Source organism: Panthera leo, chromosome E2 (genome assembly GCF_018350215.1).
Source record: "Panthera leo isolate Ple1 chromosome E2, P.leo_Ple1_pat1.1, whole genome shotgun sequence".
Classification (NCBI taxonomy): domain Eukaryota; kingdom Metazoa; phylum Chordata; class Mammalia; order Carnivora; family Felidae; genus Panthera; species Panthera leo.
The window spans coordinates 58,174,447-58,186,804 of NC_056693.1; the positions used below are offsets into that span (position 1 = coordinate 58,174,447).

Genomic DNA, 12,358 nt, shown 5'->3' on the forward strand with positions numbered 1-12,358 from the left:
AGCAGCCTCTCGACGCCGCCGTAAAGCGGCCCGACCAGCCCTTTTGCGACGCTGGCGGCGCTGCCCTCCTTCCGCTCGGGTGACCTCCGGCGCGGCCGGGTCCTCCTCGATCCCGTGGTGCTCCGCGCGCGCCCTCGTTCCTCTCTTCCGGTAGCGGGCAGCCGGGACATAGAGGGCGGTCGCGGCGGTCGCGGCGGGCAGCGTCGGGCGGCAGGTGAGCGGGCGGAGGATGGCGGGCGGCCCTCGCCGCGGGGCCGGGGAGGGCCAGGGGCCGGCAGCCAGCGGACGAGCGTGCCCGCGACCCGGCGGCCCGGCGCCAGCAGGGAGCGGCGACTGGGCCTCGGAGCCCTGTGACATTGAGGCCGGCCGGCGGGGTTTCGGGGCCCGGGGGCCGCCGGCTCGCGGCCTGTGTGCCGCCCCGCGGCATCCCGCCTGGCTGCACCTGCGCCGCCCCGGCCGTGGTCTGGTTTCGGGTTCTGACCTTGGAGCGCCCGCTGGCCGAGGGCGGGGCCTAGGGGTCGGCGGCTCTGCAGCCTAGGCCCGCAGCCCTCCAGCTACGACTGCGCGACCGCACCGGTTTCACGGGGCTCGGGGAGAGCCGTCCCGCGTCCGCCCACGCGCGGGCCAGGCCCCGGGAGAGAAGACGCAGGGTGCGAGCCAGTTCAGCCCTGACGTCATGCTTATGTTTATTGTGCGTTTTCTCAATGCGTTCGGCGTCCCTTTGGTCGCCAGCAGTCCCCTGCTGAAGTCCCCGTTTGGAAGGAAGGGGAGGTAGGGGAGATGGGCCCGAAGCCGGAAGGTCCCGGGTGGGAGCTGGGTCATCCAGGTCATCGTCCGCGGACACTGGCAGTGGACCAGGCCGTATTTGCAGCCTTTCTGCCTGATGTCTTCTTCCTATTTTAGGCACATGCTAGGTTTTTAACCAAATGCTCAGTTGCATGCAGTGCATGCCGGTACCTTTGAGTTGTTTACCCTTTTCGTCCAGACAGCGGAGCCCGTCATGGTAGCTCAGCGCTTTAGGGTTTAGTCTCCTCACTAAAATTTCTTCTTGTTTTTTTTTAACAAAGCCAGTTTTCTGCTAATTTCCTGTATATATATATTTCCTGAGTATATATTACGGCGTTTGGCCTATTATGAAGCCCCGTAAAAACGTGTCGATTGTTAAGAAAAATCTCATCCTCGGGTATTTTGTGAATTTAGAGTCGGTAACGAAGAAACAGTGGGTCATAGATGTTGGGGGATAAAAAACCAAAGTTGCATCGACTTCCCAAATGCACTGGAATCCCCGATGGGTGTTTGCCCTTATTCATAGAGAAGGTGTGCATTTTTCTCTTTCAGAATGTTGGCTACCAGAGTGTTTAGCCTAATTGGCAAGCGAGCAATTTCCACCTCTGTGTGTGTACGAGCGCATGGTAAGTGTAACTTCTTCTAAATGGGCTGAGCTGATTTCATCCTGTTCCCACTGTGTGTGAGCTCCTGTGCCGGAGTTTCAAACACAGATGGTCTAAGGTGGCTCAGATCCTGATTCTGCTGTTGTGGGACTTCAGGGGGGGTATCAATATTTTAACAGGGCTTACCTCTAGATTATAGAGCATTTATGAATCATGTTGAATACTAGTCTGGAGTTTTGCTTACACTGATATTTCCCCCCTTTTCCTTCCCTTCCCATTTTTTTCAGGTTCAAGTTCCACCCCTTTCAAGAGATCTCCACCATGCACGACTTTAATGATTTCCTCTCTCCCCCTAAAAAAGTCTCAACCATTTATCTTAAATACTACTTGCATTATTGGGGCAATGGAAGGGAAGGAGCTTGGACTTCTAGCCTGAGCAGAATTCAATCTCATTTTTGTCTTGGATGAGCTACTTACGTGTAGGAATCTCTTCTCACCTGAAATATATGTAAAGAGTTTAGTTCAGTGCCCAGCAGCACATGGCGAGTTTAGTTTTGCATCTGTCAAGCATCTTTGGGCCTTTCCCCAGGATGTTTGCAGTCCGGAGAGGGACAGATATGTGAAGACAGTGTTTGAATAAGTGATGTGCCCTGAGGAGAAACACTTACCCCGGCCTGGGGTTCAGGAGAGGTTTTTGGAGGGGCGGCTTCTCTGTGCTGAAGGAATAGGTTACCCTTATATTCTAGAGGAGAATGGCATCCTAGACCGAGAGAAAGCCAGCGAAAGGACAAAATGCAAATTGCCATGGCAGGTTGTGTTAGGGAGGGGTCAAGTGCAAGGCTTGAGTAGTGATAACTGGGAGAGCAAGGCTTATGAATCCAGGGGCTCAATAACCAGTAACTGCTACTGCCTCAACTGCTTTTATGTGTGAATTTTTCCTTGAAATTGTGTCCTCGAATTGGTGATCCTGTCTGTTGTCTTAACATTTTCCTCCATTCCTTATATTGTCCAGGATAACACAAATCATCTGGTGAGAGTATCGTTGAAATGTTTGTTATTTAAATGGGGATATAATAAAGACAAGTTTGTTGTTTAATTAGTAGGTGTGGAATGAAACACTCCTTCATTGTAGGAAGCCAAGGGTATCTGGGTGGCTCAGTCAGGTAAGCGTGTGACTCTTGATTACAGCTCAGGTCAAGATCTCATGGTCGTGGGGGTGAGCCCTGCGTTGGGCTCTGCACAGGAGTCTGCTTGGGATTCTCTTCCTCTCTCTCTTGAAATAAACGTTTTTATTTTTTATTTTATTTTTTAATTTTTTAATTTTTTTAATTTTTTTTTTTTAACATTTATTTATTTTTGAGACAGAGAGAGACAGAGCATGAACGGGGGAGGGTCAGAGAGAGGGAGACACAGAATCTGAAACAGGCTCCAGGCTCTGAGCTGTCAGCACAGAGCCCAACGTGGGGCTCGAACTCACGGACCGCGAGATCATGACCTGAGCCGAAGTCGGCCGCCCAACCGACTGAGCCACCCAGGCACCCCGAAATAAACATTTTTAAAAAACCTAGCAAGTCACTTATGACAGATTATATTTTGTTTCTGTTTTGGCTTTGCTTATATATTTTTTTAGCTTTGTTTAATTCGTTTGCAGGTGCAGTTTACAGAAAGTACAATTTATCTTTTGTAAGCGTAATGTTCTGTGGATTTTGATAAGCTCACACAGCTGTGTAACAGCGATGCCAGTCAGGACTACGACATTTGCGTCACCCCCGAAAGTTCCTTCACGTCCCCTTGGTCACTCTGGCCTTTCATAAGAGGCCAGCTTCCTTCTGTTTACAGTGGCATTAGCCAAAACTTATTCTTAGTTAAATTAGTCCCTTTTTGAAATCCTCCGGTGGCTTCTCGTGTCTGGGGTAAGATCTGCACTAGGCCTCTCTGATGTTATCAAAGCATACGCAAAAAGGAAATGACAGACCCAAGGCAGCTCTCCCGGGTGCTCAGGGTCCCCGTCCCCAGGGGTGTGACCCATTCCTGGTGTGTGGCAGGCTGTGGCTTCTGCCTCAGAGCTCCAGAGTTGTTATTTTAGAATAGCCTTTCCTCACCGCCCTTGGTGAAGATGCTGCCTGGCCTACATCATCCTGCTTTGTCTGCTTGGAGGGCTGACGTACTGGGGTTTCTGTGTGTCGTCTCTTTGCTTCCAGAATGCAAACTTTTTTGAGGCTGAGAACCTGCCTTTCTTCATTGCTGTGTTTTTGGTACACAGTGCGCAGGTAGAGAAAACTGCGGTCCATTGAATAGGTCTTGTCCTTTTTTTTTTTTTTTTTTTTTTTTTTTTTGTAGGTTTATTTTTGAGGACAGAAGGAACACGTGCATGCATGAGCAGGGGAGGGGTGGGGGCGGGGGAGACAGAGGATCCAAGCAGGCTTGGTGCTGTCGGCCCAGAGCCCCACGTGGGACTTGAACTCATGAACCGTGAGGTCGTGACCTGAGCCGAATCAAGTGTCAGACCCTTAACTGACTGAGCCCTCCGGGTGCCCCTGGCCTTCCGTTTTTAGCTTTCATGTGTGGTGCCTGAATACACGGACTGGTTTTCCCCCTAAGATAGTAGCGCTTTGAAGTGCCACCGGCAGCCGCCTCTGTGTCTGGGTGCTTGTGCTGTGACACGTATGATCGAGGGGGCCAGTCCTGATTCCCCAGATTTCCTCAGCAGAGGCTCAGGGAAAGACCCACCCAGCTGAGGACAGCAGCGACGAGCCCCTCGCTCAGATGCAAAGTCTCTTTTCGTCTCCCTCTTAAAGGAATGCTTGGTGTGCTAATGTTTGTGGGGTGTGGGGGACCAGGCCCAAAGTGCTGAGAACCCTTGCAGCCCCGAGACCACACGTTGGCCGTTCTTGTTCTGGAAAGTGCAGTTTTATGCTGAGAGTGTTCCAAGGTTGCGAGCATTCGCATTTTGATAACTTTACTGAGAGGTGATTGACACGACAGACACGGGCCCATTGAAAGCGCCCTTCAGTGGTTTTGAGTTGAGTTCCTGAGCTGTGCCATAACCACCGGTCAGTTGTGGAATGTCCTCGTTACCCCAGTTTACGTCTGTTTTTAGTGATTAATGGGAGCTGAGTGCTGGTAGACATTTGTTTCTTTTAGGCCACTCATTTTTATAGAACCGTGGAAAGTAATTCCAGTCCTTTCCACCTTCAAGTTTTTGGAATCGGGCTGGGTATACCTAAGTCACTTGCGCTCCAGAGATAAACATCTAGAAAAATTGTGCTTTGCTTGAGGTGCCGCGATGGGTCACTGTTGTTAACGTGACCTGGGAGCGTGTGCTCATGGCGACTCCGCTAACGGAAGCGAAGCATTTTTGCAAGACCTCACTCCTCCAGACCAGTTTGGATCACAGCGTTTTCTTGCAAGCATAGGATGGAATTGAAAAAACAGCTTTCAGCAGTGGGAAAGCCCTAAATACAAATGAAGATACTCCTTTGTGTTCTGGTTTCTGAGCTGTTTCTCTTGAGCCACACACAAGATGCGTGCTTGTTTTAAGGCACTAAGATTTCTATCTCTTGGAGCAGAAATCCCCATTTTGTCCTCTCTCCACTGATAACAACTTGGGTTTGCTCTGCCGGGAGTTTTGTGTGTTCAGTTACGTGGACGTGTAAGTACACCAGCGGTTTATCTTAAAAAAAAAAAAAAAAAAAAAGTCCCGGGATCTTCTGTGACTTGCTGAGGACGCGACTGTTTCCTCGTTCTCTTGACTGCCGTCCCTTGCTTCCTGCTCTACGTGCGCCCCGATTCCTTTCCTCTGCTGTACCTTTTCTTTCTCCCGAGCCCCCGTGCCGTGACCTGGGACCCACGGGTCTGTCCGCTTCTGGCCTGTGAGCACCCACGGGCAGCCGCCTCTGTTCGCTGCTCTCTCAGCTGGAGCCGCGGCGAGCGTGTAACAGGTGCTCAGCCAACATTTCTGAACCTGTGAACGAATGACGCCTTTGACACGCCTGTGGGGGTAGTTGCGTCCCTCCTCTGTTGGGCGCAGGTTGTTTGTTTCTGGGACAGTAAACAGCGCCCTGTGTCTTGTTTCTGACCTTTGGACGCTTGTTTCTTTTACGAGTTTTCTGTCGATTTTGCTCTCCCTCCTTAGTTTGAGTCTCCTGCAGAAGGGCCTTCGTGTAGGCCAGCAGGGCGTCCCGAGAGCCCCGCGTGCCCTCTGCGTGGTGCTGGTACGCGTGACCCCGCCGTCCCCGGTGGCAGTTGGCCTGGCAGGGGCGTGTCGGCTGCGAGAAGGGCCGCGCTCAGCCGGCCCCGCACCCTCGCCCCGCCGTCTGGGCCTGCTTCCCCCGACGGTCCGTCGGCCGTGTGACACTGTGGCCTCAGTCCCTGGGACGACCGAGGTCTTCAGGGTGCACACGCCTGTCCTCGTGTGGGTTGGTCACTCGGAACCCGTGTGAATTTTCAAACACTCGTCGCTGTGTTTTGTAGGAAGCGTCGTGAAGAGTGAAGATTACGCGCTCCCGGGTTATGTGGACCGGCGTGACTACCCCCTGCCCGACGTGGCTCACGTCAAGAACCTCTCTGCCAGCCAGAAGGCCTTGAAAGAGAAAGAGAAGGCCCCCTGGAGCAGCCTCTCCATCGATGAGAAAGTTGAATGTGGGTCTTGAAGCAGAAGTGTTGGCAGACCGTGTGAGAGAGAATGTCTGCCGGGGTCTGGGCTGTGAGCTTGGGGGCACCGCCCGGAGACCAGCACGGGGCGTGTCCCGGGGGCTTGTTCCAGGGTCCCGGCTCTGTGGGCTGGCCGCACCTCTGCCCGGGTCCCTGGGGCTCCGGTCCCCCAGGAGGAGGGTGCGGACACGGCTTCTTGGCGGCCCTGCCGGGTGGGCGGTGTCCACTCTAACTTACTGACAGAAGATCAGAGGCCGAAGGTCCCCGTCAGGTGGCGGGGGGTGGGGGTGAAACTCTGGGGACTCAGTGGATCCTGCACCGTAACCCGAGGAGGAAGACTTCACTGGTTCTGTGGGGTTTTCGTGCTCAAAGCAGACTAGGTGTGTTCCGTCCCCTCCGCCACCCCTCGTACCCGTGTGGGAGAGCACGTGCGTGTGCGCTGTGCCCCTCGGCCGTGTCGCGGGCCCCGCCTCACAATCTGGCACGGCCTCCCCTCACCCGCACCTCACCCGCACGGCTGTGCTCTCTCCCCAGTGTACCGCATGAAGTTCAACGAGAGCTTCGCGGAAATGAACAGGAGCACGAACGAGTGGAAGACGGTTGTGGGCGCTGCCATGTTCTTCATCGGCTTCACCGCTCTCCTCCTGATCTGGGAGAAGCACTATGGTGAGTGGGGGTGGCGGGGGCCTGGGGTCTCGGGTCGCAGCCACGCAGGCCCGGATCGGGTCGGCTCCGCGCCGTCTTCCGGCGCCCGGGAGTGGGCCGTGGGCGCCTGTGCGCGAGGCGGGCGCCTCCGCTCTGGGGTCCGGCTCACGTTCACCGAAGCGGTGTAAGCCACCTTCTGCCTTCTTCGCGGCGGGCCGTGCTCGGTAGCGAAGGACTTCCTGCTCTGTATGGCACACCGCCTTTCTGTGGCGCTTTATGACGTTATTGGAGGACGGCGTCGGGAAGGTTCGGTCAAGGAAAAGGGCGTTGTTTCTTATCGAAGGGCTGTTTCGATTGAATAGGGACTGTGTCTCCATAAGCAGAATTCTGGGTCGTTAGACCTCACAGGGTCTGCACAGAGGCCGTTGGAGTTGTCTGCTCGTTCCGTGCTACCTCTCCCGGGTTCTTTGTGTCCGGGCAGAATGGCTTTTTCCCGTTCCCGACGGCTGTGATCCTGTACCTTTGGTCTGACCGTGGACGTGTTCCTCAGGACTCACAAGTCACTCGTGGTTTCTTGTTTGTGCTCAGCGCTGGTCTGTAGGCCCCCTCGTCTACGTCTTACGGAGCAGACATTGTGCTCTCAGCTCGTGTTTCATTGATAACCTTTCGTCAACAGAGAATAGTTGGGAAATATCAAGAGTTGTCAGTGCCCAGAATTCAAAACCCGGGTGTGGGTGTGGGTGTGGGTGCCGAGCGGCAGATGACTTTGCTAGCCTGGCGGCCAGTGTGTTGGGGGAAGGCCTGACCCGTGTAACGCGTGGGCTTAGAAACAACCGGTCAGGACGACGTTGTCTCATGAAATTGTTTTGGGCTTTAGTGTATGGCCCCATCCCGCACACCTTCGAGGAGGAGTGGGTGGCTAAGCAGACCAAGAGGATGCTGGACATGAAGGTCAGCCCGATCCAGGGCTTCTCAGCCAAGTGGGACTACGACAAGAACGAGTGGAAGAAGTAGGAGCCGCCACTCCGCCCACCCGAGCCTCGCCTCGCCTCTCCTCGCCTCGTTCCGCCACCTCCGTGCAGCTCAGCGCGTCTCCCGGAAACTGTTATGTTGCAGTACCGATGCTAATAAACGAGCAGTTTACGTGAACCCTGCCTTGGTCGCTTCTTTGGTGACTGTAAGCGCCAGTGCCCGTTGTTTGAAACGGTTTGTCCCAAGTGTCTGCTGCAAACTTATCTCGGGTGTAGACGAAATAGCAAGAGTAACAAGGGGACGTCATAGAAAAACGAGAAACGTAGGGTCTTTGTACGCGGGGTGTTTGGGTTTTCGACTAGAAATTTTTATGAGCGTGAAATCCCATCGTGGAAGCTGGGCCAGCAGAAGCCCCCATGGCTGTTTTTCTTCTGGGACCGCCCTCCCGCCTTGACGTTGTCCGTGCAGGTTGGAGTGGGTGACCGTGGGCTTAGGAAGGGCGGGCTGAGCTCCGTCAGTGATGGACGTGGTTCCCTGGCCGCTCTCAGCCTTTTAGTTTAGAAAGCAACGTCGGAGTCCGTGCCAGGGAACTGCCATCATCCCAGCCCCGGCAGGCCCCCTCTGGGCTCGCATCCCGCTGTCCTGCTCTCCCGCCTGCCCTGCCCGCCATATCCCCTCGCTGATCCCTGGAGGCCCTGCCGAAACAGCAGAACAGATCCTAGAACGTTCCATGCAAGGAGCTGTGCAGAGGGCTGGCACAGAGGGGTCTCCCAGCAGCCTCGGTGGGGAGTGTGCGGAGAGTGGGAGGCGGCCTTTGAGAAGCGCAGCCGTAACTGGGAGGGGAAGGTGGCCTGGGGCTCGATCAGAGGCTGTCACAGGTGGTTACAAGGCTTGAACTAAGTAGCTGAAGATTGAGCAGGTTATGTAAAACCCCTGATTGTAGAATCGTCCTGATGGTTTAGGAATGCCCTTGCTCCCTTGTTTTGAAGGGCCCCCTGACTTCCCCGGGAGGCCCTCCCCGCCTTGGGGGGAGGGATGCTGGGATCTGTGGGGGATGGGAGTCTGGCTGTGAGGGCCAGTGTGAGGCCAGTATAGCCTCCGGATGGCCTCACCTACAAAGCTCGGGCCTCCTGCTAGATGGTACCATTTTCAGCTCTTTCCCAGGGTGGGCTCCTGCATGGGCCCGAGGTGCCTGACGTGGCCCAGGGTCACTCCTGACTCGTTACCTGGCCCTTCTGACCCTTAAATGACCCATTGATTGAGAACCTACCCGGGCCAGGCACTTCAAGGCCACTGTCCCTCCACAGAACAACCCCGAGAGGAAGGAGCTAAACGGGGCTAGAAGTGGAGGGCTCTGCCTGAGGGAACTCGAGAGAGTCCCGGAGACGGTGTTCGAAGGTCCTTTTGACCCCCGGAGTCTTATGCCGGAAAGCTCCAGACAAAGTCTCCTTGAGCCTGGGGACTTTCTCTGGGGTAACCAGGCCTGCCCTTACCGTGTTGGAACCTGCTCTCTTGAACTTGCTAAGAGGGTTCTAGTTGTACATCAGTGTCAGTTTCCAAAATGTGACCCTGGAGTCCTGTCGTCTGTGTCCTTGCCCCTCTCCTGCCACCGTAGTGGCAATTCAGGAGGGAGCAGCGTTCGTGCCCGGTTCAGTCTGTCATCCCTACGCCAGAGGGCCACCTGACCTTTGCTCTCTCATCTGTATGCTGTGGGGTGTAACAGACCCGACCCTTGGGGCCCTTATCCTTGCAGGGCTCGTAGGAACACCGAGGACGAGTAAAACGATGGGCAGAATGGGAAGCTTCAATGATGCTCCTCAGGGTTGGGGCGGGCGTGGGAACAAGTTGAGGTTGGTTGGGGGAGGGCTCCCTGAGGATGTAACTTGTCAAGGACCAGCCAAGAAGAGCATCAAAAGTCGTCTTGGGGTGGGGGTGCGGGTGGCAGGTGGAAACGGTTCCGGACAAAGGCCCTGGGAGGACGGGGCTGAAGTGCCGTGCGGTGGCGGGGAGGAAGGAAGCTGGGGCAGGGCGCTGGGAACACCAGCGAGGCCGGGGGGCCCCTGCGCCCCTAGGAGTGGGGCTCCCGACAGACCCAGGCTTGGTCTCCACGTGGAGCCATCTGCAGAGCCCCCCCCCCCCCCCCACCCCCGGCAGCTCCTCACTTTTGCTGGGAGAGTTCCCGGCTATTGAAATGCATCTTGTCTCTTTTTCCTATTATTTTTGCCTCTCACTCGTGTTCACCTTGTTACCAGCCGGCAGCTTTCCACCCTGCACAACTTAAAAAAAATCATTCTGGAGGCGCCTGGGTGGCTCAGCCGGTTGAGCGTCAGACTTGTGATTTTGACTGAGGTCATGATCCCAGAGTTGTGGGATCGAGCCTTGCGTTGGGCTTTGTGTTGAGTGTGGAGCCTGCTTGACATTCTGTCTCTCTCTCTGCCCCCTCCTCTGCTCTCCCTCTCTCTCTAAAAATATAAATAAATAAATAAATAAATAAATAAATAAATAAATAAATAAACAAACAAACAAAAGTTATTCCCTGCAAAGGCACAGTCAACAGCAGACTTCTGAAACACAATCCTAGAAGGCAGAAGGCAATGGAACGATAATTTCCTCTCGAATGACAGAATCCGTGAAACTGTTATAACGAGCAGAGAAAGCAGGATCTTCCTAGGTGAAGATCAGCTTTTATTACGGACTGGTCTCTGGAGAAGTGCTGCAGGGCACGGTCGGGAAGAAGGGGATTGAACTCCGAGGGAAGGAGTGGGCTGCGAGAAGGAAGGGCAGAGGAACCGGGAGCCGTGAAGGCAGGTGCGCCCCCGCGCCGGTGAGGGCAGCGGTGAACTCGACGATGACAGTTGTGGGGGTGAGTGGCTAGCACCGCGGGGAAGGGATTCTAGGAGGATGGAGCCTGCAGTGACCTCCTTCTTGAGTGTCTGTGAACCCCCACATAAAAACAGTAACTATAGAGAAGCCAAAATCCGTACTGACGGTATCAGAAAATGAGGCAAGGAGGTATTACTCCTACGGAACACCCCTTCCCAACGATGGAGAGTGGAAGGCGGAAGCTAGGGAATATCGACTACGGCTCCGTGACCGGTCCACTTTTTGTCTGTTCCTGCGTCCTGTCTGCTTCCTGTGGCCCACCTGCTTCCTGTCTGCTTCTGCGTCCTGTCTGCCTCCTATGGCCTGTCTGCTTCCTGTCTGCTTCCTATGGCCTGTCTGCTTCCTGTCTGCTTCCTATGGCCTGTCTGCTTCCTGTCTGCTTCCTATAACCTGTCTGCTTCCCGACAGCTTGCGGCCTGCTTCTTTGTCCCCCTTGTGTGTTACCGGCCGAGCTGCTTCAAAACTCAGTAGTGGTGGCTCCTTCCATCACGGCAGTTGAGTCTGGTCTCGGTCTTTCTCACGCAGGATTAGCCTAGCAGAGTTCTTCGAGAAGGCCTGGTACACGGGGAGAGCAGCGCGCAGCCGGGCCTGGGGTGTGGAGGAGTTTCTGTGTGCCGTCCTGCCGCGGAGAGGCTGTCAGCTGGGGCTTTGAGGAGCCTGAGGCATCCCGGGTCCCACGAGGTGTCACAGAGCGGTCTCCAAAAGGGAGTGTCACCGTGGTGGGGGCAGGAGCACGGTCAATTAGTTTTTTTCGAAAAGAGCAATTGAATAGGTTGAACATGTATTTTTTTTATTTATTTATTTATTTATTTTTAATTTTTTTTTCAACGTTTTTTATTTATTTTTGGGACAGAGAGAGACAGAGCATGAACGGGGGAGGGGCAGAGAGAGAGGGAGACACAGAATCCGAAACAGGCTCCAGGCTCCGAGCCATCAGCCCAGAGCCTGACGCGGGGCTCGAACTCACGGACCGCGAGATCGTCACCTGGCTGAAGTTGGACGCTTAACCGACTGCGCCACCCAGGCGCCCCTGTATTTTTTTTTTTTTAAGTTTATTTTGAGGGATCGTGTGCGTGTATGCCTGGGGGAGGGGCAGAGAGAGGGAGAGAGAGGATCCCAAGCAGGCTCTGCATGGACAGTTAGGAGCCCCCCGTGGGGCTCGAACCCGTGAACTGTGAGATCATGACCTGAGCTGAAACTAAGAGTCAGATGCTCAACCAGCTGAGCCACAGGTGCCCCGAACGTGTACTTTTTAAAATAATTTTTTAATGTTTATTTTTGAGAGAGAGAGAGAGACAGTCTGAATACAAGTGGGGGAGGAGAAGAGAGAGAGGGAGACACAGAATCCGAAGCAGGCTCCAGGCTCCGAGCTGTCGGCACAGAGCCCGACGCGGGGCTCGAACTCACGAACCACAAGAATGTGACCTGATGTGAAGCTGAATGCTTAAGCGACTGAGCCACCCAGGCTCCCCTAACGTGTATTTTTAATGCATCTTTGATATTGGTATTTGAAGGAGAAAAAGATGTTTTTAGGTTAAGAGAACGTCGATAGCACTCTCTCTTTAAAATAGGTTTTTATTGGAGCGCCTGGGTGGCTCAGTCGGTTGGGCGTCCGACTTCAGCTCAGGTCACGATCTCGCGGTCCGTGAGTTCGAGCCCCGCGTCGGGCTCTGGGCTGATGGCTCAGAGCCTGGAGCCCGCTTCTGATTCTGTGTGTCCCTCTCTCTCTGCCCCTCCCCCGTTCATGCTCTGTCTCTGTCTCAAAAATAAACGTTAAAAAAAAAAATTAAAAAAAGTGGGTTTTTATTGCAAAA

The 12,358-nt window shown here is 54.4% G+C and overlaps 1 protein-coding gene across 2 annotated transcripts; it reads left to right on the forward strand.

The window, feature by feature from the left end:
- The first annotated feature begins 131 nt into the window (after positions 1-131).
- Positions 132-7,838, forward strand: LOC122207984. 2 transcript variants are annotated; one of them, XM_042918467.1, is made up of 5 exons: positions 132-214; positions 1,339-1,412; positions 5,865-6,032; positions 6,579-6,710; positions 7,567-7,838. In XM_042918467.1, the coding sequence occupies exons 2-5, from the start codon at positions 1,340-1,342 to the stop codon at positions 7,701-7,703; spliced, it is 510 nt and encodes a 169-aa protein (XP_042774401.1). In that variant the 5' UTR covers positions 132-214; position 1,339; the 3' UTR covers positions 7,704-7,838. The 2 variants fall into 2 exon arrangements, with proteins under 2 accessions (XP_042774401.1, XP_042774400.1); XM_042918466.1 differs by lacking the exon at positions 132-214 and adding an exon at positions 753-771.
- Positions 7,839-12,358: the final 4,520 nt, after the last annotated feature.